The sequence below is a fragment of the Nothobranchius furzeri genome, chromosome 3 (genome assembly GCF_043380555.1).
Source record: "Nothobranchius furzeri strain GRZ-AD chromosome 3, NfurGRZ-RIMD1, whole genome shotgun sequence".
Lineage (NCBI taxonomy): Eukaryota > Metazoa > Chordata > Actinopteri > Cyprinodontiformes > Nothobranchiidae > Nothobranchius > Nothobranchius furzeri.
In genome coordinates, this window is record NC_091743.1 from 73941639 (window position 1) to 73968706 (window position 27068).

At 41.0% G+C, this 27068-nt stretch overlaps 1 protein-coding gene across 9 annotated transcripts in view; it reads right to left on the reverse strand.

The window, feature by feature from the left end:
- The window catches only part of LOC107385885 (dedicator of cytokinesis protein 3), a 200199-nt gene that overhangs the window by 25490 nt on the left and 147641 nt on the right, over nucleotides 1-27068 (reverse strand). For all 9 annotated transcript variants that reach the window (XM_070549540.1, XM_070549539.1, XM_070549538.1 and 6 more), the window contains 12 exons: nucleotides 23441-23589; nucleotides 20715-20799; nucleotides 16424-16465; nucleotides 15945-16096; nucleotides 7634-7715; nucleotides 7194-7254; nucleotides 6861-7008; nucleotides 6033-6121; nucleotides 5193-5318; nucleotides 865-989; nucleotides 349-511; nucleotides 140-246 (listed from right to left, as the gene is read on the reverse strand). In XM_070549540.1, the coding sequence (XP_070405641.1) occupies nucleotides 140-246; nucleotides 349-511; nucleotides 865-989; nucleotides 5193-5318; nucleotides 6033-6121; nucleotides 6861-7008; nucleotides 7194-7254; nucleotides 7634-7715; nucleotides 15945-16096; nucleotides 16424-16465; nucleotides 20715-20799; nucleotides 23441-23589 (1329 nt within the window). The remainder of the gene's footprint in view (nucleotides 1-139; nucleotides 247-348; nucleotides 512-864; nucleotides 990-5192; nucleotides 5319-6032; nucleotides 6122-6860; nucleotides 7009-7193; nucleotides 7255-7633; nucleotides 7716-15944; nucleotides 16097-16423; nucleotides 16466-20714; nucleotides 20800-23440; nucleotides 23590-27068) is intronic.

A 27068-nucleotide genomic window follows, 5' to 3' on the forward strand; every position in this document is an offset into this window, starting at 1 on the left:
AACAGCTCATTTAACTCAGGAGTACAGAGGAAATTAAGCTCTGCTGGTTTTTATGTGATGCAAAGAAGCAGGAAGTGAACCAAAATAGTTAAAAATGTCCAAAAGATTAAATATTATTAGTTAAAAGTGTCCATCTGACCTTGTAGACGTAGAGCTCGTGACTCTCGTCAGATAAAGTAGTTCCATCCTCCCTCATCAGTGGAGTGAAGGCAAAGCCAAACAACTTTTTCTCTCCTTTGTCTTTTGCTGAAGAGATGGGAAACAATAAAGAAGCGTGTTCAACAGAAAGGTCATAACCTCCAGGTCCTTCAGCCAAGTCTTTCACTGCTGTGAAGGAACTTCACTGACTTGAACAATGTCTGAACTCAAATCGAAGGTGAGAGCCTCGGAAGCGGTCGATGGGAATCGGCAGTTTGATGACTTCGCTCCAGCGGGGGCTGTTGTTGTGGTAGAGGACGAAGGAGCGGTACTCGGGCAGGTTGGGCTCACCAGAACCCAGGCTGATGCAGTCCTGCAGGCAGAGACATGAGGGGTACAAAGCAGGTACATTTAAAGCAAAATATAGCTTACTTTGATGTAAGGGATGATATTTTTTATAATATTATCATCATTGCATTATTACATTGTGCATTTTTCCCCAGGTTCAAACAATAATAAACGTAATCTTTGCTTTATTTTGTGAGCCAGGGCCTCTGCCATCTTGGAGGTGATCATGCAAATGAATCATCAAAGCCCCAAACTAGATATACATCAGGATCAAGAGGAGACGTAAAACAAAAGCAGTGTTCTTACTTTCCAGACAGCTTTATTACCTCTTACATGTCAAACAAAAAGGCATCTTTCCTGCAGGACACCCTCCCCTACCTTTAGTATCTCTCCATCAGCGTAGAGGACATACATGGCCACCTCGATGTTCTTCTGAACGCTCTTCCCTCCCCTCTCAAAATCTCCTCGCTCGAGTGTCAGGTACAGGTCGTTACGGATGTCGCCTGTGTTCAGAAAGAACATGTCAACACGCATTAAAAATCTCGGGATGTACATTAAATCTAAAGTAAACCACACAAAACCAAAGGACACGTGTGTCCACAAGCACAAAGCCACTGAATCTGAGACACATTTAAAGCTGAATATCTGTAACATACAGGAGACAGACGATATGTGTTAACGTGTGTGTGTGTATGTGTGTGTGTGTGTGTGTGTGTGTGTACTCATTTGTCATTTTCAGCTTATCCCTACAGAGGAAGTGGCACTCTAAATATATCAGGATGGGCGTTAAATAATCACTCCATCACCGCCGGAGAGCTTCATGTGTGTGAAAGGTGTGAAACACCCCTCAGGACCTGGAGTGTGATACAACAACAGCACGGCCGATGTCCTGTCCATGTTGGAGGATGTTTTCAGGGTCAATGGTAAATAGACAAGCTCTAGAAAGGTCGAAGGTGCAATATGTAAGAGTGAAGCACGAATGGCATCCTGTGGTCAAATTTGGTTACTACAGTCACCTTCTCACTCCTGTTCCGTGAGTTTCATGGCTACTGCCGGGTATGGGTCAGCACCAGAAGATGATTCTAGATGATGAGCAAATATGAGTCATACACAGTAAGCTGATAAGTAGGTAAATACTATATCAGGTGTTAGCCCTCTTCGGTGTTTTGTGGTAGGAAGTACTACTACACTCATTACGGTAGTTTGTCTCCATCATTACAGGAAGTTTGGTTGTTTGCCATCTTGCGGTTATAGTTAAACGCCACAATTGACTCATTATTCACTTCACACACACATTTAACTCTAATGTCGAGTTGTTGGGAATTGAAAAAGAAGCTTGAGTTATTTTTAGAGCTGACTATTTGCTTTTAATTTACCATTATTGTTAGCTCAACGCTAGCCTCTAGCCTGCTTCACCTGATATTAGAATAAAACTGTGCGATTTTTGACCCATTTAGAGGCGATTCTCCTCTCGTGCGAGAATCTTTGAGGTTGAGGTGAGTTTTGCATTGTGTAGAACACAGGGGCTTACGAGAGGCGATGAACACCTCACAATCAGCTCTCGATTAGCAATAGTGTGGTTACTCGTCCCCTGTGAGAGAACTGCTCACACAGCGCACATGTAAACACCACTGCCCAGGTATTTCTGAGTAAACACACGTTGTTTCTTTTCATTATAGAAATCAATAACAACCGGATTTTCTGACTCAAAGTTCAGAAATTTTGTGTTAAAACTACTATTTTAGCATATATTTATGTCCAACGTGTTACTACCACACGTACAGTGGGATCAATCTCATCGCATCAGTGTGAGAACATGACTCGTGAGCTTTGCTCTGCGAGGAAGTTGTACTGTTTGAGATGGAGCTAACTGCTACAAGTAAAAAAAAGTCTCACAGTGGCTTTGGGGCACAAGAAATAACTTCTGGGTGACTTCTGTTAACTGGCTTCTTTTAACAACTCCGGAGCTTTATGCCTGCTTGTGTCAAATTACAAATGCTTGTGCTGCAGTGTTAGCTCGCCAGAGACATGGCGACCTCACTGATTTGAAGCGTGACTGGCAATCCCCCAGCTGACTGAGGATGAAATCTGTTTCCGTCCAACATTATTGAGACATGGGATTATTTCACTGTTTAACTCTTCTATATTTCTGCTTTGATGTTTGGTCCTGATTATAAACTCATAAAACAGAGATGAGTCTGCTGACATGGAGGGTGTGCTCGTGTGCACATGCAGGAATACACAAGCCACCTGCTGGGCTGTTTGTTCACATTTTATTTACTCATTTATATTTTTGGCATCAGAAATCAACAGGAGGCGACAATTTTCAACAAATGGGTAAAAAAACAAGAAGAAGAAAAACTGATTTTAAAGAAACCTGACCTCACTTTCTTCTTTTGAGTTTTGGCAAAAAATATTTTTTACTTGGATTTAATCAGAACTTCATTTGTCTGAAAAGTTTAACTCTAAAATACAGTAATCTAATTTTAAGCATTAAAACAGCAACATGTTGACCTGAGTCACAGAGTAAATTAAAGAGCAAATCGCCCCCAAATCCACTTTTTTATGTATTAACTTTATAAATGAGAATGTAATCGTGCTGCAGACACGTGTAGTCAATAATTTGGTACTTTAGTGCAACTTAGTTAAAATTTATACATTCTACCTAAAACTTAGTGTTGTGCTGCCCTCAGGTAAAAACTCTGCACTGGATTTGAATTTAAATCTGCTATTGCTATTGGCTAAGAGGTACACTATGACGTTAGCTGCATTATGATGTCACAATGTTGTTGTGAGCCTATGTGTGTGTGTGTGTGTGTGTGTGTGTGTGTGTGTGTTTGTTAGCGGCTCCGCCCTCTCGGTCTGCCAGGCAACAGCATTTGTTTCATTTTTCAAACAGGAAGTAAGGCTCGGGTAGGGGGTGACTTGGTCTTTAAAAACACTGCAGGTCGACTGAAGGACATTTATAAATGTGTCAGCGCTAGCAGAAAGTGAAGGGATGCATCTGTAAGAAACCCACTGACGTCAAACACATTCACACGGCCTGCCATATTTATGCTGCCATCTCATTTGTTTTTCATGCTGGAGGAGCTTACGTTGTTGTGTTTTCTGTCACTGGGGCGAAAGCTGTTGCTGCATGTTAAAATCACACCGGGAGTTTGTAAAAGATCCTATATGAGATTATTTAGCTGTCATAACAGCGGCACATCTGGTAAATAATAATGTTAATTCTCTGAAATCTGAGCACTATGAGCAAAAAATGTCTGGAAATTTTCTGTAATTGCTGTCATTAATTCACCACAGTCGTGTAAATTCAGTAGTTTTGAGATCGTCTGTCATATTTCAGAACATTTTACAAGACCTTTCTTAGTCATTATTCTAAAACCATTGATTGGGAATGTGCTTGTTTCTTATCTCTTATTTTTTGCACCAAGTCCCGCAGCAAAACCCTAATGTTGTGATTCCCCACACGTATGGCAAAAAAAACATTCTGATCCTGATTCTGATGAAGAAAAAGAAAAAGCATCAAGCTCCAGAAAGGGAACACAGAAGAAAACATCTCAAGTACAGGTCAACCGATTTGGGTTTTTCTATTGCCGATGCCGATGCGATATGCAAGAGGCATGGCCCACCGACACATTCTTTTCATGCTAAAATGTCGCTAATAACATCAGTTGATGCTCAAAATTTCTGCAACATTTAACTAACTGTTAAATCTGAACTTTGTGCACTACTCAGTGTTATAGACAAGCATATAAATAAAGTTTGTTTAGAATACTTATTTAGTGAACGTTAAAATAAATTTCAATTAAATTCTGCAACAGCACCAGGCTGTCCGAGGATGTGCCTGACTTTAAATCGGCTTTACAAAGGACAAATATCGGCCGATACCGATGTGTAGAAAACTGTAAATATATAATTATCTTATTTTTTGTTATTTAATGCTGAAGTAATAAAATGTTTCTTTACTTTCGGCTGGCATTTCAGCTGGAACTTCCGCCTTCGCCAGAGCCGCCAGCCGTTTGGGCAGCAAAGGACAGTGTTACCCTCTGCTGTCCGCACAGCTGGTGGCAGTTGGGGCCTGTAATGTGTAAACGGACGTGGAACATGATGTGTACTGAACTGAACACAAGGTGGCAGCAGAGCACTGCTAACATATTATATTTAGAGGTGTACTGTAGAGTTCAGGAGAAGTTCTGCTGAGGGTTAAAGGATGAATGCTACATGTGTGCTTCTTCCTCCTGCTAGAATAAAGTTCATATGGATAAAGTTACTGCCTACCAACTACAAAACAATGATAAAAAAGATATTTTTTTCTTTTTTTGTGAAGAGCAATTAGTTTAATTGTAGTTTTAGTCGTGTTTGGAGCTTGTAAAAAGGTTCATATGGTCTTGTAGCCAAAGCTCTGTGGCTTTCTTAGAGGTGAAGCTTGATGATGTTTATTGAATAAATTAATTGCATACATTTTGATGCTAAAGTTAAACATTTTTAACACATTCTTTTTCTCTAATTAATCATAATTAATGCGTTAAATTCCTAATAAAAACATTTCATGAGAGAGAGAGAAAAAACTGTGGCTTGCAGCTTCTGTTAGTGGCTGATTTATTCTCATCCTCATATTTTCTGCCCAGGGAAGAATTAAAAATAAATTAAAGCAAGTTGAGGTGGACTTGCATCATTTTTTTTCCCTAGGATGTCTGACTCACCCGGCATGATGACATCTGGGAACCCCAGCTTCCGAGTGATGGCCACCCCCCTGCTGAAGATGAGTGGGTTTTCTCTGCGGACCTGCTCTATGTCTCCTCTCAGCAGCTGCAGGGAGATGATCAGACCTGCAGGGTTTCACCAGGAGAAAAAGCTAAATAAACAAATGTTTTCATCCTTTTTACCAATTATGTACTCTGGAGCTGCTGTGGCCTTTCTGAGCAGTTTACATAATCTCACCACACACCCGATGATTTCTCTATAGGTTCTCCAGTTTCTGTGCATGAGAGGTTGACTCTACATCCTCACTAGGTGAGTGTGTGTGTGTGTCTCAATGATACCATGTGATGTAACACCTGGAGATCCATCCAGAGTGCCCCAGCTTGGAATTAACTTTGCAGCAAAAATTAAAAAATCCTCCAATTTCTGAAACCCCACAGAGTCAGAATTTTGTGGAGGTCAGAGTGAAGCATGAGGTCAGCATGACAGTCGCCTACAGCAACACCAATTAAGATGATTTTGCAGCCGAAGTAAAGAGATGACGAGATGCTTCAGTGAGACGGTCTGGACGGGTTGCTTCAAGTAATTTCTGTTTACTAATCTAAGATCAAGCTTTCTATACACAGTCATTTCACTTTTGTGAGGATTCCGGCAGAATCACAATGAAATCTGAAAAATGAAAACCAGCTCAGCGGCCTCTCTCTCTCTCTCTCTCTCTCTCTCTCTCTCTCTCTCTCTCTCTCTCTCTCTCTCTCTCTCTCTCTCTCTCTCTCTCTCTCTCTCTCTCTCTCTCTCTCTCTCTCTCACACACACACACACACATACACACACACACGGCCTACCGTAGTTGATGCTAGGCGCTGTATATTTGTTGCTCGACTTGCGGATGATGTTTTCATGGATCTGGTACCACTCGTTCTCATTGTTACACCTAGAGATAAACAAAAATGTCTCATCAAACCAAAACAAATCTAATCCAACTGATAGAGAGTGGATAACAATTTTATTTCAGGCTTTTTTTTTGTTTTTGTTGATTTTGATACACAACATTAATTAAATGCAGGCGAGGCTTTTGATGTTTTAGCTCAAAGGGATTCTCTCTTGTCATCTATAAAGTGTGTGTGTGTGTGTGGGGGGGGGGGGGGGGGGGCTGACCTGTGTCAGTGTGTGTGTGTGTGTGTGTGTGTGTGTGTGTGTGTGTGTGTGTGCGTGCGTGTGTGTGTGTGTGTGTGTGTGTGTTAATAAAGGGCCACTGAAGGCATTAAAAACAAAAAAATCTGCAACTTCTCAGATATCTAAGATCCTCTGTCCTCTCTTTTTCTAGTGTCAGGTTGTTAAGGGGCTGGAGTCCCACAACAAGATGCAGAGAACAGAAGGAATGAGGTGAGATCATTACAGTAAAGATTAAACAGCTTTTTGGCTGAACTCCGAATGAGTCCTTCATTCGGTTTTCTTTAATCCATCCTTTCTCATATGAAGTTAATGTGCGTGATTTTATTAAACCATTTCAGGGCGCCGGGTTCATAATCCATCTTTTTTGGATTCACCTCTTGGTGAATCGATCACATTTACTCTAATGAGCAGAAATTCACCCAGAGAGGATGAGAGGTTTGGTGCAGCTCAGTAGAAAGACGAAGACAAACAACAGATTTTGGTTACGGTTTACTCACGTGTAAACCTTCAGGACAAAGTCTTTCTCTTCTTTTAACTCTGAGATTATCTGCAGCACATCGCTCATGGCCAGAACAGCGCAGCCGTATGGCCGGCGGTACTGAACATGTGGCGGGCCTTTCTTACTGTCGTTCAACAGCATGCGACCTGCAACAGGACGGTAAAACAGAGTTCAGCTGAATTCAAAAACTGTGCCTGAGTGAGCAGAAGAAAACTGTAAATCTCATAAGTCAGATTTTCCCTCTTGCGACGTGTCGCTGGTTTTATAGTTTGTGTTGCAGGGATATTATGACTGTTTTCCTAGGGTTAGGTTATCGTGACTTGAGTCTGACCTGTGCGGATCACTTGTGAGACGATGTAGAGATCTCTCTTCATGTCTTTGTTGCTCAGATCCTGCAGCGTCCAGGAGACAAGAGACACGATTCTGTCACACTAAAACACTCCAGGAAAGGAAATAATCTGATGTGAGACAAATGTACCTTTCTAACAGTAAAGATAAATAATCTGCTCTAGTGATCGTTTGACCCTGACAATTTCTATTTTGAGCAGCAGGGGGCAGTGCAGCTTTAATTTCAGCACCTCACCTTCTAGTTTCTTACCTAAATGGTCCTGTGTGTGTGTGTGTGTGTGTGTGTGTGTGTGTGTGTGTGTGTGTGTGTGTGTGTGTGTGTGTGTGTGTGTGTGTGTGTGTGTGTGTGTGTGTGTGTGTGTGTGTGTGTGTGTGTGTGTGTGTGTGTGTGTGTGTGTGTGTGTGTGTGTGTGTGTGAGATACCGTAAAGAGCGCACAAAGCCGGTCCACCTTCTCTGGATTCTTTGGTCCTCCGTTCTTGTTCAGTCTCACCATGAACTTCTCACTGAAAAACAGACTCAAAGGTCTGAGCTCTCTGATCCTCCACCACCTGCAGGGTCGCTGCTGCACGGTTGTGTGAAGGCACCGTGCTTTATTTCTAACGTAAATATGGGAAGGTTTGTAATTAAAGGTGCCAGAGTTTGAACCGTTGTCAAACATCATCATGTCCGACTTCACTGAATCATCTCAGATCTCAAGATGAAGAAACGCTCGCAACCTTGTTCTAACCCCGACACCCCCGGTCGATCTTCTCAGGAGATTTGTGACAGAGATGCTCGTTTTCTTCCCCTGAAGCACAAACAGCCAGAAACTAAAGCATCACGTCTCAGAGGGGACGTTCAACTCAGCCATTCTTATTTTACTCTGCCACAAGTCAGTAAGATGTTTGGATTCTGATATGTTTTATTCATGTTTACTTTCCCAAGTGTTTAAATGAAACAAACCGGTAATTGCAGATTTAAGCTGCAGTTTGAATCCAACTCTAGACACGTTTTATCAGACTGTGGACGGAGAAGTTTTCTTTACATGTAATTTGTTCTTCTGGGATGTTGATGTAAGAAGCAACAGCCTCAGGGCTGTACTGGCCCTGGACCGCCTCATCAGGGGCTCAAACTTCTCAAACAAGAACAAAACACCTGAAATAAATCTATGAAAAGATGCTGTTTTATTATGAAACCTCGGGTGAGCAAAAACACAGAGTTAGTGTTTCAGACTAAACTGCACCTCAGACTTTAATTTTGTTTTCTGGATGAACAAACATGAAAAAGAATGAATCAAATCAATTATAAAAAGATATTCAAGTCAAAAGGACCATGCTAAAACCTTTCCACTAAGTCCTTAAAGTGGCAGTGTATATTTTTCCTGGCGATAGGGGGCAGTAGATACCCAAATCATTGCAGGCAAGTAGTATTTTTGTGTTGGAGTAAGACCTTACCAACGGATGCCCATTAGGGTCAAAAAGCCCTGGGGACTGCAAACTTAAGCAAAGTAGCAAACACACCAGACTTCCTTTCATCACTGAAAACGAGTGAAGAGGTAAATGTGTAAAACAACGTTTATGAATGGTGAAAGTTTTGTAACCGTTTGTTACAAATCAGTAAATGCATTTTGTCCTCACGGGCTCCTGTAGAAGGAAACATGGCATCTAATATGGCGTCACCCAGAGACTTCGACACGCTCCCATGTATTTTAGAGCAGATTTTTCTAGTTATATGTAGGATTAGGCATCGTTTGATTTTGAACAATTCCAATTCCTCGTTTCGATTCCGGTTCCTATCGATTCCCGATTACGATTCTTTCAAGCCATGACATGCTTTACATGAGCTAGCTAACCACAGGTCCTACTTGATGAAATAATCTTAACTTCAACATGAATTTTAATAACATCTCCTTCATTTAGACAAAAACATATTTTGGAGGAAAAAAAAGAAAAAGACTTGCAGCACAACCAGTGTGTTTGTTTCTGACCACAACCAAAGTCTGGAAGAAGCCTCTGGGATGAGAGGCTAAATGTCTCCAACAGGAGCGTCCAGCTGTTTTCAGCTAAAACTCATGTCATGATCATGTCCAGGATGACTGAGAACTACACCTCCATGCTGCAGCAGCTTCAGTCAGAACAGAAAGTGAAACTTAAATGTAGCTGCTGTCAGTAAGAATCTAACAGATTTTAAACATTAAAACTCTCAACAGAAATAGTTCAGAAAGGAAATAAAAAATGTTATTTATTATTATTATAATTATTTATTGTGGTGTGGTCCACCACAGAGAAAGCTGCTCGTGCGTGATGTCTTTAATTATTCTACAGATTAATGTTCAGCCTTCTGACGCTCACACACACACACACACACGAGTGTTGGTGAGTGGCTGCATCTGACTGCTGACGCTCTGTGTGTGTTTTTATTTCTGCAGTGAGAGAAACTCACCTCACACCGTCCAGAGTTTGTTGTTTAAAGCTTCTATTAAATCCACCGTGTTGACGTATTTAGACAAGTTTCCGCTACGCTGCAGGAGTTAAAGTTTACATTCCAGAGTAAAAGTTCGGCAGACGTGTTTGTTTATGTCTGGGTATGGGGAGGGGGGACTCAGTGCTGCACACAGACAGCTGGTGTGATCAGCTCTGATCACACAATTTGCAGATCACGTTTATTTTTCATGGAGATCGGCTGCGGATTCCTCTTCTATCAGCATTCTAGGAATCAAAACTAGGAATCGAAATGAAAAACTTTGAACGATTCCTGGAAAAATGAACAGTTGGAACCGGTTCCAATCAATTCTCGATGCCCAACCCTAGTTATATGTGTGCAAATATTTAAAACAACTGGGCTTTTTATTCATTTCTAACAACTTTTCAATGGATATTTCTAGAGATTAACAGTAAAAACTACACATTGTCTCTTTAAATGTCTTTTTCCCAACAGAAAAAAAAAATCCCAAACCTAAATGACTTTTTTAACTCATTTTGGACGACAGATTTGAACTTTGTCCCGTGTTTGGCCTTTCAGTGACTTTAACTCAGTAGTTCTCTGTTTTCTCTCCTGTTGTAGGATGTTTTCAGCGCTGAAGCACATTTCCATACTTCATTCTGATGTAAACCTTTAGGACAGCGGGCCTTACATGCACGAAGCTACCAGAGGGCAGAGAACAGGGAGCTAAAGTGGACACGCTGGAATAAAATGGAAAAACTACTGTGGATGCCTGATAAATAATAAATGAGAGCAGTCATAACTCAAGGATTTTTATGGATCTGGTCTTTCTATTTATTATCCCAGAAAAAACAGAGATGAATCATTTATCTGAGTTTTTTTCACTCAAACTCCGGTCTTTAAAACACTAACAGTAAATACTAATATAAAATACTAAAAATGGTCTTTAATGCTCCATTTTTATTGCCTATAATATTTATGATCTATGACATCTAAGAAGGCGAGTTAGAGAACATATTCTTACTGTGTTCTTAACCATGTAACTATAATTATCCTCAAGGGGGATATTACGGGGTATTACGAAAGTTTCAGTCAGTAATTTACAAAGTGTAGCGCACTCCAGCTCCATATGGGAGAGAGACGAACAAATAAATTACTGGATCAATGTTTTGGACATCACAGCTTTTTACAAGATCAGCCAAATCCTGTGAAGGCCAAACACTGATCTAATAAGTTTAGTTTTATCCTCACATATGGAGCTGGAATGGGCTGTGCTTCTGAAAGTTTCACTTATTTACCTTAGATTCTCATTCCTGCATGTTTTAAAATAATGTTTTATTCCAACATCTCTAGATTATTGAATATTTCTTCTTCAGTTAAAGGTCCTGTTAAACCTCATTTTAGACACGTATGACCATGTCATATTGCTATTTCCTCATATAAACACCCCCAAAGCATTTTTCCTGTCTCAGCAGCCTCTTCCCTCTAGCTCTGCTAAACTCAGATAAGCTACTGCAGATGCCTAGAAAGGATATGGTTACATTACCATGCCCCCCTTCTCCCCTTCCAGGTAGTTTTGACTGTAAACACTAACACCCAGTCTCTTTGAGTAGTTAGTGGGAGGTTTAACTTCCCTTGTTTTGAAGAAGTGAACTCTTTCTTATCTAGGCTGCACATTAGGCAATGCCTAGAACCCAAACAATGGATTTTTGTCTGTGAGAGGACCAGGATCCCTGTCCAGTCTTCCTGCATAGGAGTTGAATAGGCAGAAATGGTTAGTTTTATCTTCAAGAGCTCTCAAAAATCTAGCTGGAATGTGACCATTATTTCACAGACTGTTAAATCCCCGCCAGTACTTGAATTGGTTTTCAGACAGATTACTTCCTCAAACTGATGCCATTCCAATGTTAAAACCACCCGATGGAGAGGCCAAGACGATGAGTAAAACCAAAATGCTAACTGCTAGCCACTAGCTGAATGGTAATATCATTTGGTGGGTAAGTGTCATGGACGGACTGGGACAATAACTTATCCCAGCCGCCTTTTCCCCATCTGATTGGTGTATGTTTGGCAGATGTTGACATGAATCTGCAATTTCTGGGTCTGCAGCTGTGTACTATTGTGGAATTCATGGGTGAGTCAGGGTGTCAGCTAATCCAAGCGTCTTATTTCCGGATTGAAGCAATGTCTCAAAAAAATTATTTATGTGTAATAAAAAAGTAACATCTGAGAATGGATGCCAACAATATTTGTTATATATTGGGTATATAGTTGCTGTGGAAGGTGTAAGCTAGCGTGACGCAGGTCTTTTAAGTTCAATTAGACTAAAATGTGTCCCACCAAATGGTCAACCAGGAGAAAAGGATCAGATAAACTGAAATAAAAACAAAAATCATGAGTAATGTCAATTATTAAATGTTTGGCAACTTTCTTACGTACTCAGACTATAATCAGCTGGACTGTCTGTGCATTGATTTGAGGATTATTCAGAGGCTTCTGGACTGGAATGAACTGGATTACGTTTGCTTGGTTTGTTTTATACAGATTACTAAAGTTGTAAACAGATGCAACGTGAATATTTACAACACTGACTTCTGTTTGAACTTGTCCAAAACATAAAAAGCCTAGTTTCCAAGAACGACGTGTTCTCTGCTCCAAAAACGCCGGTTTTTATTATTCATCATCTCTCTGCTGTATGAACCAACTCCCAGGTTACTATTAATGCTGAAACACAATCAGCAACAGAAGACCCACAAATCCCCACAACACACACCATGTCAGTGTCTTTGAATGCAGCAATTTATTCTAATCCCCTCGAAACGGTGCAGCCCAGACACGACCAACAAAAGGGAATAAATATGTATTTGTCCCTAAACAGTATGAGTGTGTGTTTTGGTTGGTGATGGTGCACAAACGGAAACATCTCATCTTCTTCTTTGTTTGTTTTGTGTAGATTTTGTATATTTTCTTACTGCTGGTGAATCTTTTGTGAGTCAAAGATTCAATGAACCACATGAAGCAGCAACAGATAACATGTAGGGTAAAAATAAACAAATACAGACTCACACGCATTTGACTTATTTGTAGCAGGCACCATCATTTACACACACTTACAGTAAGAAGCACACACTCTCAGAGGGCAGAAGATAAATTGTTAAAACGTTCCGTGAATGTCAAAATAATACACAAAACAGGAAATGTCCTGCTGGATGCATCCAAAGTGCAGATGCATGCTTGGATGCACACGTGCACGATGCACGTATACACTAATGCACCGCTGAAATGGATGCATGGATGCAGCTCACCACATGTTTACGTGGCGATGAAGCAACAGCACACACACCTTTCATGCAAATGCATCACACACACACACACACACACACACACACACACACACACACACACACACACACACACACACACACACACACACACACACACACACACACACACACACAAACACAAACACACACACACACACACACACACACACACACACACACATACACACACACACACACACACACACACACACACACACACACAGGTGTAATGGTGATAAAATGACTAAACCCTTCCCTTGAACATTCCCGACTCTTCCAGGATTGTGTAAAACACGTGTTTATGGCTTGTATGAATGTGATGCATTCAGATTTATCCAAAACTCAATGTTCCTGTTTCGGTTCAGATGACTCTGGTTGGGGGAAGGGTTGGAGTCCCTGCAGCCTGTTATTATGTCTAATCCATCAGATAAATACTCCTTATAGTTCTTTGAAACATTTGATTATATTTAAATTAGGAAAACTGGGTTTTCAAAAATGACAAGCAGAGCTCAAAATGGCTTTGATGGTTTCTTAGTGACGAACATGAGATCTCTGAGGAAATCTGTGAAGCTCACAGAGACGTCTGTGTTGGTTTGCTTTAATTTAACAGCCTTGGTTCCAACTTTTGCATTGGACTGACTTTAAAACTTTATTAGCTACGTCTACAGCAGCATGACTAAACATTATGGTTCCGAAATACTAAAGACATCTTTAAATTATATCTGATAAACTCTGGGAAGGCACACACACACACACACACACACACACACACACACACACACACACACACACACACACACACACAGAGCGAGTGCATTTTCTTCAATTAGCTCAATTTCAGACCATTGAACCTGTTTGACCTCAATTTCACATTTAATGCCTGACTTCCCTAAACAACAACACAGCTGGTGATTCTGCACAATTACGTTTTTATAACTGAACAAGTGTAAATGATGAAGTTATTCAGGAGAACCTTTTCTATGACTTTACTGGAGCAACGATTCAGCGACATCAGAGGATCAGAGAGGTTAAAGCTCTGACGCCTTTGGGCTCATGGCAGCTTCACCTTTTAATGTATTTTAGGTTAGTTGGTAAATGTGACCTTGTGATGGACTGGTACCGGTCCAGGGTCCATCCCGCTTCTCGCCGCTTTTTTATGTTGTTTGTTTCTTTGGATAAAAACTAAGGAACAGGAACTAAAACCAGTTTGAAAAACTCACCATATCTGTATGTTAACAGATGTGAGTAAACAGTAAGTGTGAAATATATTATTCAAACGTTTTAGTCTCTTCAGTGAAAGATCACACAAGAAGAAATGTAACTAAACACAAATTTATAAATATGCAAAGGATTGGAAAATATTTAAAATTATATGAGCCCACAGTCAAAAATCTAAGATCAGTGTCTCCTGCTGAATAAAACTGGGGAAAAAAAGAGATGTCCCTGTACTTGTTCATACTTCTAGCAAACCAACAACAGGGACCTGAGAGGAGATGGAGAACCCTCACTAACCCTTCGTGAGCCACAGCCCAGTACAGACTGGACCTAAAGGACTGCAGCAAGGACACAAACTGGTTCCAGGATCAAGTAGGGCTATGTTACCATGGCAACTGTATGACGCAGAGGAGGCACAAATTTGTGGAAATTTTTGTCTTAAACAAAAAATAAAGATACAATTAAGGACTTCAGCTAAGAAAACCAATAAATGATGATGGAACAAACAGCCTCAAAGCAAAGGCACTCTGAGGACAGTCCCCATGGGTGAGTGTAGTCCAGTAGCTGGAGGACTTTTAGACAAAGAGACAGCCATGACCTCCCTGATCTTCACCTCTTTGTCATCCGAGCTGCTCAAAGGATCAGATGTGATCATTAGCCCAGGATGCTGAGTCAGAACCGACACTAAAATCATCCAAGGACATACATATTTGTGGGCTCAGCTGTGAGTTTGTTATCAGGATAAAAAAAAACTCAGGTAGTTTCAACCAGTAAAGATGATTAAGATGACAAATTACTGACTGAATCTCTGGTTTTCATTTTTCATAAACAGACCTATATCCTCCTTTCCTCCCGATCACACAAATACACACAAACATGCAAACACACACAAAAACACAACCATTCATGTCATCAGAGCTGGCGTACTGTTAACACTGTTTAAACTTGTGAGGTTGCCGAACCTGCAGCGAGCTCATGCTGCAGCACAGGAATGAGTAAATCAACAACGGCAGACAAAAAGCTCCAGCGTTCTTTAAAGAACTGTAGCCAGTAAACAGGAGCGACCCAGAAGTTATTTCTTGTACCCCTAAGAACACGCGGCATCTTTCTGTTTTACTCCAATATCATGTGAAGCAGAATAGAGGCTAACACTGAGCTAACAATGCTATCACTTCCTCTATGATGGAGACAAACTACCGTAATAAATGTAGTAAGTGCTCCCTACCACGAGCCCCTAAGAACGGCAACACCAGGTATGATGATGTATTTATATCTACTTATCAGCTTACTGTGTGACTCATATTTACTTGTCATCTAGAATCTTCTGGTAACAGCCATGAAACTCACGGAGCAGCAGGGAGAAAAATATTGGACTGCAGTACCCACATTTGACCACAGAATGTAATTCTTAGAAACTGCTTCTTTAAAATCACCAACAACCTGATTCATTTCCACCTGAAGGACTCCCTTTTCTACCTCCTAGAAAGAAATGATCCATAAATTAATTATGAAAACTTACATTTTTTAGCTCAGTTTTAAGTTTCTTTCACCTGTGAAAGAATGCCTGAGTTGTTTTTAGTGAAAACCCAGTTTCATTGATATTCACTGATAATGTACATTAAAACTAAATGTTTTTATCCTGAACTTTTACCCGGTTTGTCATTATTTGTGTCATTTGCTCACTAGAACAATTAAATCCTGCATAGGAATCAAGAACTTAACTTAATTTTTTTTGTTTCTCGTCACACAAACACAGAAGAACCCAGAACACACCTGATGGTTTTTCCCTCCCTTAGATCATACAGAGAGAAGAATATGTCCGTGTCCTCCCCGATGTTGTAGGTGAAGCTCTTCAGGTTGACCAGTAGGTGGTGTGGTACAGGGACCCTCGAGGGTTCTCCATGTCTCTGCCGAGTGTTCTCCCCCTGGGAATCCACCCAAAAACATCAGTTTTTATGATGCACACTCTAAAATGTCATTAAAACAATACTTTTTTTTTGGGGGGGGGGGTCATTCTCTTATTATTAAGGTCAGATTTTTGCTAAATTAAAAGTTGTTTGCCAGTGAGTTTGAACATTGAAATAGTTCATTTATTTTGCAGATGCTTTTAGCCAGAGCTATCAAGTGTGCCGCCATGCATCCTAGTAATGACTCTTTCTTATTATGAGACATAAAACATCTTTGTTGTTTCATTTAAACTGAACATTGAGAAAAATTGATTTAAAGATCTAAATATCACAAAGTGTTCTTACCTGTGTGGTGCTCTGCTGAATGTTGTGTCTGCTGGACAGATGCTGGAAAAAAATACAAAGCGTTTATTAGAATCAAATTATTCTTAGAATCTTATTCTAAAGACCTTCTCTTCATTTCTCTTTACTGTTCCTTCTTGTCCACATTTCTTTTTCTTTTCAGTTTTCTGTTCTGTTTTATCGTTCCTCATCTTTCCCTTTTCTCCACTTTCCTCTCCTCTTTCTGATTTCAGCCTTTTGATGCTTCTGTCTAACCCGACTCCAGATTCCTTTCCCCATTTTGCTTTCATTCTCAAACAGGGAAAAGCTCTACTAACCCGAAATCCTTTACTGAGCAACAATAACTCAAATGCTTCCTGATTAGTTAAGGTAAATGGTACAAAATAATCTAAATATTCTAACCTCTAACTCTGAAGCTACCTGGTTCAGCAAAACTAAAACCTGTAATAATATTTTGTTTTCATCTGTGATTTTATGAATGAAGGTAAAATATAAGCAGCCAAAAAGGGAAGAAAATCTGATGAATGATTTTTTTTATCTATTAAAAACTTTTTGTATCGTTCACCTGAAACCTCCAGAGTTCAGAATGGATTTTTAAAATTAATTACTACATAAAAATGCCTCATTTATCAGATTTGAAAAAATAAAACTTTCAACTTTCATAGACCCGAATCTTTTTAATGAAAGCTTCCATTGAAATAATCTGATGAAGACAAACTGAACAAAAATCTGACTGAAGCCTGATCAGGAAGAAATACAGCAAAACACAGTATTTTTTATTTGATTTAGTTTTATTCATCTTTGAAGAAGGAAATCTTGTTTTGAAACTATGTATTTTTTGCACTCTGAACACTTAGCATGACTTTTGTTTCATCTCTATTTGTTCACACTTCCTCTGCTTTCATCCCAAACCTCTGCATCTCCATTTTCCTCAGCCTTCTCTCATCCTCTTTCCAGATCAGTCTCCAAGCAACAGAAGAACAGAGAAATCCAACATCAGAGATTCTCTGGGCAGCTTCACTCTTTAAAAAGCACTCAGCTTAAAAAGTGAATCACTCAGAGACCAGAAATTACTAAGTCATCATTGGGCCGCATCAATCCAAACATTAATTAGTGTGGATATTTTAATGGATTATTTATTCAAACAGGCCTGGAAATCTGATCAATAAACACTGAGATATGTGTATGGCTCTTCTGTAAGAGTTTTAACTCTAGAAGACAAAAACTTTGCCGAAGTCAGAAGTTTAGTTGACACGTGTGCATTAACACTAGGAATGGGACTCGGTTAAAAAATGTATGTTATAACTAATCTTGATTAATCGCATTTTAATCGTTCAAGACAAATAGCGCCCAAGCATTATTGCTTTATTAACAGTAATGTTAGTGAGGCACAGATGACACGCCCACACTTATTTGAATATATTTCTGTAACCCACGCCATCTGTTTGATTACTTTGGTCTCGTTGTAAAGATAACCGTTGTGGGATTTATTGGGATGTGTCAATGTTAGTATTTGTGTTACTGGGGACATTAAACATGTTGTGTACTGAACTGAACACTAGGTGGCAGCAGAGGTGTAGCGTAGAGTTCAGGGGATGTTCTGCTGAGGACTAAAGGATGAATGCTGTGTGCTTGACCCTCCTGCTGTAATAAAAGTTTACATTGAGAGTTTCTGCCTGCCTGCTTTCTACCAACTACAAATGGTAAAAATGTTGATATTTCTGTCCTTCTTGTCTTTACGAAGAGCGATTTGTCATGATTCATTAATTGAAGTTTTAGTTGTGTTTGAAGCACGTAAAAAGGTGTATTAGGTCCTGTAGCCCAGGCTCTGCTGTTCTTTAAGAGGTTCTGCTGATGATAATCTTGGATGTATAGGCCATAAACATTTTTGCTCCCAGTTGGTGAGGACACTCAGACTTAAGCAGACATTTTTAACGCATCATTTTTATAAACAATCATAATTAATCCTCCCACTGTCCTAATGGGTGTGACCCCACGAAGGGGTGAGGAGTGAGCACCACATCACCCCAGCCACGTGGACCTCAAGGGATAAACCATCAATCCTGCTCAATTGTAAACTTTCCTCGCGGGGTCACACCCACTAGGACAGTGGGAGGGTTAACACATTAAATCCCCACCCCTAATAAATACACCAGTGTCATGGAAAGAAAAAAAGACAAGTATGTTGCATGATTTCAATGTTTGAATATGATTTTGTTGCACTTATGAAACAAATTAAACATTTAAACCGAATCAACACAAACTTTGAGCTTCAAGGGCTACATTTGTGAAAAATAAATTAAATCATAAAGGTAATGAACCTGGTTCATTACCTTTATGGACAGAATTTCTAAGCGCAGCCGTGGTGTGGAGTGTGTCGAGTTTGGTGGCAGGAGAATCTCGTCTCTGCTTTTTGCGGATGATGTGGTCTTCCTAGCTTCATCCAGCTCTGACCTTCAGCTCTTGCTGGGTAGGTTCGCGGCCGAGTGTGAAGCGGCTGGGATGAGGATCGACACCTCCAAATCTGAGACCATGGTTCTCGACCGGAAAAGGGTGGCTTGCCAACTCCGGGTCGGGGGAGAGGTCCTACCTCAAGTGGAGGAGTTTAAGTATCTCGGGGTCTTGTTCACGAGTGAGGGTAGGAGGGATCGGGAGATAGACAGGCGGATTGGTTCAGCATCTGCAGTGATGCGGACGCTGAGCCGATCTGTCGTGGTGAAGAGGGAGCAGAGCCAGAAAGCTCTCGATTTACCGGTCGATCTACGTCCTAATCCTCACCTATGGTCATGAGCTTTGGGTAAGGACCGAAAGAACGAGATCGCGGATACAAGCGGCCGAAATGAGTTCCCTCCGTAGGGTGGCCGGGCTCAGCCTTGGAGATAGGGTGAGGAGCTCGGACATTCGGGAGGGACTCGGAGTAGAACCGCTGCTCCTTCAGATTGAAAGGAGCCAGTTGAGGTGGTTTGGGCATCTGGTCAGGATGCCTCCTGGACGCCTCCCTGGGGAGGTGTTTCGGGCATGTCCTGCCGACAGGAGGCCCCCGGGTCGACCCAGGACACGTTGGAGAGGTTATATCTCCAATCTGGTCCGGGAACGCGTTGGGGTCCTGCGGAGGAGCTGGTGGAGAAGGCCGGGGAGAGGACGGTCTGGAGTTGGGATGCTGACCCAGACCCGGATAAGCGGAGGAAGACGACGACAACAAAATTAAATCAGTGAAAAAATATCTGAAATAAATTTCCTAAATGCTTTAGCACATCGACTTCTAATTTCAATTTTCTGGCATGTTGAACTTTAACAGGTCACGTCTGAAACCCTTTGGTCTGAAAAATGAGAAAAAACGTGTTTTCTTCTGTCGACAAGCTTGTGTTGACATATTTAGCCACAGAAAATAAAAATAATCCCTCAGGCCAACCACAGCATCCCAGGCAGAAGCTGGAACCGTTCAGATTTCTTGTTTTAGAGAAAAAAGTCTGACCAATGAAGGGATGTAACTTTAGAGTCCAGATTATTGGATCAGTAGATTGGAAGTGTCCTTGAGTTTCCTGCTGAATCCACCAGCAGATGATTCAGCTTCTGCTGACTAGGAGCTCAGACCTGGACACTCAGCTGCTCTCCATCCTAAACACTCCGACCTACGAGTCAGCAGGTTTCACGTGTGAATAAGGAACCATCAGGAAATCCTGTTTCTAATGTTAGACGTGTTCATTCCAGGTTGTTCTGAGAAATAAGATAAAAAGGAAATAAGAATAAAAACACGAGACAATTCAGAGGAAACATTAAAGCTGCTGAAAACACCAACAGGTGGTTAACTCACAGAGCCGAGGAAAACAGCTTTGTTCGACTCTAACGGCTCAGATTTTATTCATATAGCAGAAATATTGTGTGAAGGAGCAACGTGATAGGTTCACACTGCAAAGGTAGAAATAGTTCTATGCTGATGTAGATCTGTATGAATCCTTTCATGAGGTGATTCATTAAGATCTCAGAGACGCGTCTGCACTCAGATGTAAAACAGCTCTATGAGAATTGTAATTTTAAATCTATCCTGCATTCATGAAGGTGCAGCAACCACAGCTGGGTGCTGCGTTTAAACAGGTTTTCTCAAGAGTGGAAAATAAATAAAGCATCAGCGTGATTTCAGGAGAGCAGAAACATCTGCAGTTGATGTCATCGAGTCACTCCCGTGGCTGAGCTCATATTTTCGTCATTCACTTCCTCAAAGATGGTTTCACCTTTCCTGGGATCAACCAAGATTGTAATTTGTTGTCATTTATGAAACAGACTAAAGTCTTACCATCTTATAAAGATCAGACACACTTATCTGGTCCTCATCGACCATCTCAAACTCCTTCCTCGGGACCAGGTCCAGACCCAGGTGTCTGAGAAGTAGAGGTGAGAGGACAGTTACATCTGATCTGGAAACAGTAGCACAACCCTTTACCTTCATCTGAAACCTGCACACATGTGCACACATCACATCTAAGATTAAATCCAGGGTCTTCTCTTTGTAACGTCCAGCAATGGTCAGTTTTTAGGTACAGTTTGACCCTTCAACATCTGTCAAAATGGAGACACGAGACTGCATGTGTTCCCTTTAAATCGGCCTGCCTTCATCCCATCAGTTGGAGCTCAGAGCCTCTCTGCAGCTCTGAACACATGATAACGAATTGTCAACAATAATGTTCTCTCCTCAAGGTCCAAGCTCCCCTTATCGTCCTACAGGATTCTTCATGCCTCCACATAAGGAACACTCGCAGCTCGGATTAGTTGCTAAATCAAAGAATGATTTTGTAAATCAGATATGAACTTCTAAAACTTATAAGCTAGATAATCATTAAATAAACATTTGTTTATTGCTACTACTAATAATAATTATAGTAAAATGAAATGTTTTCATTAATCTGTGCTCAATGATTGAAGTTCGAAATTAATGTTGTTATGATTACAGTGACTGATATATGTTTCAGCGTGTTGATACGACAAGGTCATCACCATTTGCACTCACACAAGGACAAGTTAAGTTAAACGCGTGACACATAGAGAGTCCTTTACCCCAGATCAGAGCATCCAGATCAAAGAAGGCGTGTTTCTGAGTTGTCTTGGTAATATTCCTCAACTTGTCAACCTCTGGTTGGCTACACAAATCATAACATGAGAACATTAAAACTGGATCACTCTGGTGATTCGTCAGTTCTAGAGAAAGCTTCAGACCGGCCATCTGAAGCAAAACCTCTTTAACCCATCAAAGCTTTTGACACGTCATCAAAATCTTTTTGCACCTGCGATGCTGATACCGCAACAGTTCCTGCAGAACAAGCTGATATTGTTCAGACTCCTTAAGAGTCCCAGACGCGCGGTTCCATCCATCTGTTGTGACCTGGAGACAACTCAAAGACCGGTCTAGTAGTGCCGCAGTTTCTTCTATGGACCTCGGTGCCTGGAAGTCCGAGGACTTCGACATTCCGGAACTATCACGAGGGTCTTCGAGTGGGTATGTAGACATGACAGATTGCGTCTGATGTGTTTTTGATAATAATCAACTTCATAGCTTAATGCAAACCAAATTCTTTTACATCCAGAACTCAGCTCTCTTAGATACGGAAGTTCTGATAACATCACATTCACATATAGGTTTCATACACCACATCTCGCTCCATCCATCACAGTAAATGTTAGTTAACCTGTCATTTTTTTATTGTTTGTAAAATAAAGTCTTACTTTTATAAACCTGACTCTTTTCTGAATCAAAACGAAGTGTGTACAATCCCTTAATAAATAAAGAATCCTAAAATCTTCTGATTAAACATCCAAAGACCAAGCAGGTTGATACTCTATATTTAGATAGAGTATCACAGCTTATTGGTCATAAGTAGAGGTGATACATATTGAGCTCTTAAAGCACTCAATTTACCAAACCCTACATCTTTAGTCACATGGAACACACCACAGCCCAAAGGCAAAGAGCTCAAGGAAAGGATGCAAATTTCTGAATTATTCTATTAAATCTAAACCATAAAACAAGATTTTAAAAGTTTGGGGGTTTTGATTATTTCTTAACATTTTATTCCCAAACAGGTTTAAATGCAGCATTTATATGATTTAAAGTAACAAAAGATTAATTGAGTGTAAACTTTTATTTCCAGGATGCTTCAAAAGTTTTATTTTTTATTTTTTATTAACATTCAATCAAATTATTGGACTCATGTTGGTGTTTCTGGTCTGAAAGATCCCTGTGAGGGATTCATGAAAATAATTATATTTTTAGTAATTACTGGCGCTTCGCTGCTCATTGGCCTTACGAGACCTTTCACAGGGCTGAATATTTAGCTGCAGTGAAACTTCTCAGTAAACTAACTTCCAGGTTACTAATAACAGTGTCTGGCCTTCTCTCCCACCAGCTGCTCGCTGCTTTAGCATCGATCTAGAGTAAATAGTTTTATTTATTTAACCTTTATTTAACCAGTTGAGTCAATAGACTAAACACAACAATCCTCATTAAAAAATAATCGTTTTCTAACAATGTGCACATGAACGGCGGGGGAGGTCAAATAAGTTCCTAAATCGTTTGACAATAACAGAAGCTTCTACCTTCATCAGATTAAACTCAAATTGACCAACAAAAGGGCATAATCTGGATTTTCTAATCAGAAAAGAACAAATAAGCTGCTTTGTATTTTCCTGGGAGTTCATTTCCTTACTGGTCTCAGGTCAAATACATCGGAGTACCTTACTAATAAGGCAACGGGCGTCTTTGTCACTTTTTCAACCACTTGCATCCATTTTTAATTTATCAGCCACATGCCGTATCAGAGGGAGGAAATTCATCTACTGACGTGCGCTCATAAATCCAAACTTCCTGGATACTGCGCCATTCGGTTCTGTTGAGAAGGGTCGTTTCTAGAAGCTGTGTGTGTGTGTGTGTGTGTGTGTGTGTGTGTGTGTGTGTGTGTGTGTGTGTGTGTGTGTGTGTGTGTGTGCGCGTGCGTGTGTGTGTGTGTGTGTGTGTGTGTGGTTTCTCACTCGTTGCCCCAGTCCAGTCTGACGGTGATGTGTCTCTTGACGTCTCTGCTCTGATCCTGGGTGAGGTGGCCGGACAAAAGCTGCCTTCTCAGGTCGATTAGCTCCATCATCACGTGACGAACCTTGTAGAACAAATCGACCTTGTGTTTCTGACGGACAAAGAGAAAAACAGAGAGAACTCTGGATTAATGTGATGTTATGATAAAAATCAAATATTTTATCAAGGTTTGAATTCTCATCATTAGACGGTCACATGACTTGGTGCACATTTCCTTAAATATTGAGATACGCACATAATAATACTCGAGGTCTCTGGGATGAAGATGAGTCAGTGGTTGGTTTAAGAAAAGAAAGAATGGAGCTCCACTAATGGTCTGAGCAGCAGGGCTCTCCTAAAGCTCATTCTATTATTAGAGCTCTACTTTCTCCTGTGGCCACACACACACACACACACACACACACACACACACACACACACACACACACACACACACACACACACACACACACACACACACACACATGGGTTCGTGTCATGTGTGTGAGTACTTTCTGTGACGTAAACATTTGTGAAGGTCGAGCTGTAAACCCAGCAAAGGAAAAGCAGAGAGCATCAGCAACATTAAACACACGTCTCCTTCCATCACAACCATTATATAACCGGGGCTGGAGTGGAGGTGGAGCTGTTTTGGGAACCTCGGCTCAGGAACAAGACAACAAGACTTATTACTTCTGAGGTTTGAGCAGGAGGGTGCAGAAGTTAAACAAACAGAGAGATATTAGAACGACTGGATCAGAAGCGGAAACAACAGCAGAGGTCATGTCTTAATCTTTCAGTGCATGATTGAAGGTATGGCTCGGGTGAGGCAGGTTCTGCTTTATCTGGTTTTCACCTGAACTCCTTTAGAGTTAGACAGCAGTTCAGAATCATCTAAAGCTCAAGTAGAAACAACTAAAACTGGGTTTAGAACGCCATTAGAAACAGAAACCAGTTATGTTGGAAAAGATTTTTGAATGATCAGCGATTGCTTAAACGTTGGTGAAATCAAATCATAAAAACCCTCAACAGTGGAAAAACACGTTCAGCAGCGAATGATAAAATTATGAATGACCCACACCTGGAGTCAGCGCTTTCAGAGGACTCCAAAGCGCTTTACACTAGTCCACTACGACCAGCATTTCCAGCGGCACAATGCAGAAGGGACTTCAGAGACAATGCAGCTGTGGATCCTCAAGAAAAGCACTGATCAGTGAGGGTAACCGGCATCAGTTTCACAAGGACGATGAACATCTCTGGAGAGCTAGATGAAGATCTTGTGGTCTGATGAGGAACTTTCTGTTCCAGCATGAAGAACACCGTCATTCTTCTGGGGTTGTTGCATCTAGTCAAGTCAAGGTTCAGCAACATTATGAGCTCGGTGAGTGAGGCAGCTGACCACCTGATTATACCAAACAACCAGCAAAGTTCTGCTTTTCTGGTAGAACAGGCATGTTCCAAGGTGACAGTACCGCCATCAGCCACAGAGCTCAGACCTTAATCCCACTGAAAGTCTTTTGGAGGTGCTGGAGAAGAATTTGCACATCTGTCCAACTCTCCCATCATCTCCACAAGATCTTGGAGAAAGGTGTCTAAAGGACCTGGGGTAACATGGAGGACATGTGACTCGTGCAGTGAGGTTAATGAAAGTTTCATTTTGGGCGTCACTCTTAACCAGGTTCAGATTCTTTATTCCCATCAAAGGTTAAAGTCAACAGATTCAAGTCTTCTTAACCTATAAATGTAAAACTAACGAACTGGGAGATTTTACAGTCTCTTAAAAAATCTCAACCTGAGAACACAAACTCAAACAGGACACCTAAGAGTCGGACACCACAAATCTGTATTCTTCTAACCCTAGAAGCAGGAAACACTTAACCAACTAATAGCCAACACTTGGATAACAAACACTTCTAGGGGGGATCAACTGTCAGCTCAGGAGTCAAGAGCTCTTCTTCTTCTCCTTCTTCTTCTTCTTCTCCTTCTTCTCCTTCTTCTCCTTCTTCTTCTTCTTCTTCTTCTTCTTCTTCTTCTTCTTCTTCTTCTTCTTCAATGGTGGGTGGCATCTAATGTCTAGGTGCATTTCTGCCACCTACTGTGCTGGAGTGTGAGATGGAATAAGAGCACCAAAAACAAAACAAAAATAAATAAATTATTTTATAAAAAATAAATGAACTAGATTCTATTCAACAAACCACTTTGCTTTAAATACTCAGTCACCAACTTATATTTCCTGTCTCCACCATTTAACAAAGTCTTTACTTTCATCCCCCACCTCTTATGTTTTTTAATTTCTCCCTGAGTTTTCCTCTACTTTCCTCATATACAGTTACATAAAACATGTTCCAGTTTCCCTCTCTACCCCACATCCACACAAACCTGTAGGCTTCTTGAGGATCTGATTCATAAAGTCTTTTATTCTTTAGTCTTCTTCCAGCCGCTGATTGCAACTCCACACAGCTGGTGATGCAGGGCGGAGCCAGGTGGAGGAGCAGGAGGCGGGCGCAGCCTGCATCGCACCGATGTACGAGTACTTTTTCATAAAATATTAAACCGAAGGAAAGCCCTCCTCACACAACCAGCATCTCCTCCTCCAGCTTCTTTCATAACTTTCTGCTGGAGTTGATTAGCATGATTTCAGAGCTCCAGATTACAAATACTAAAAATTCAGCCCAAGAGTGGCACATTTTAATGGGTTTTTGTTGGTTGGTTAGCAACGCAAAGAGCATTTCCCCTTTGTATCTGTTTAGCATTGGCTTGTAAGGAGATAACCAGCTGATACTTTTTGATGCACACTCTGGCTCCAGACGTGGGACTGTAGAGCGCAGCTTGAAGCTCACAGCAAAGGAAGAGGATCCAATTTACATTTAGCTGATCAAACACAAGCAATGTGATCAGTGATGAGCTTTAGGCTTGGATTGCTCTTACAAATGTAACAAGAGATAAACAACGAAGCCAGTAAACATCACAAAGTATACAAAACACCTGAATTCAGAGTTGTAAAGGACATGCATCAGGTTATTCTACACCTTCCAGAGCAACCAGAGGCACGATACATGACACAAGTTATTTTCATGGGCCATTACTTCTGCCTGGAATCAAGATGCAAGGATTCGATGAAATCTCGCCTCCACCCATGTGAATTTCACCCATTTCCAAATGCAACCCAAGATGTCCAGCATAGCAGCTTTTGCAACACGCCAACAGCAATGAACTGTCCATCAGTAGCACCAGGACATTTCCCAGTGGCCAACATTACACACTGAGTGATTTCTCAATGACCCCCCCACCCCACCATCAGAGGGTCGAGCATCACCCACCCACTACACAGAGAAACTGGACGTTAGTGTTTACAGTCAAAGAGGACCAATCCGGATTCAACACTACCTGGATGGGAAGGGGCGGGGCATGATGATGCACTGACGCCCAACCAGGCTTTTGCAATAGCTTAGCAGGGCTGAAGCGAAGAAGCAGCTGAGACAGGAAAATGCATGTGTGAAGCAAAAACCCACTTCGGGGGGGGGGGGGGGGGTGGGGGGTGGTGGTGGGGGGGGGGTGTTAATGAGGAAAGAATATAACGGGCTCAAAAAG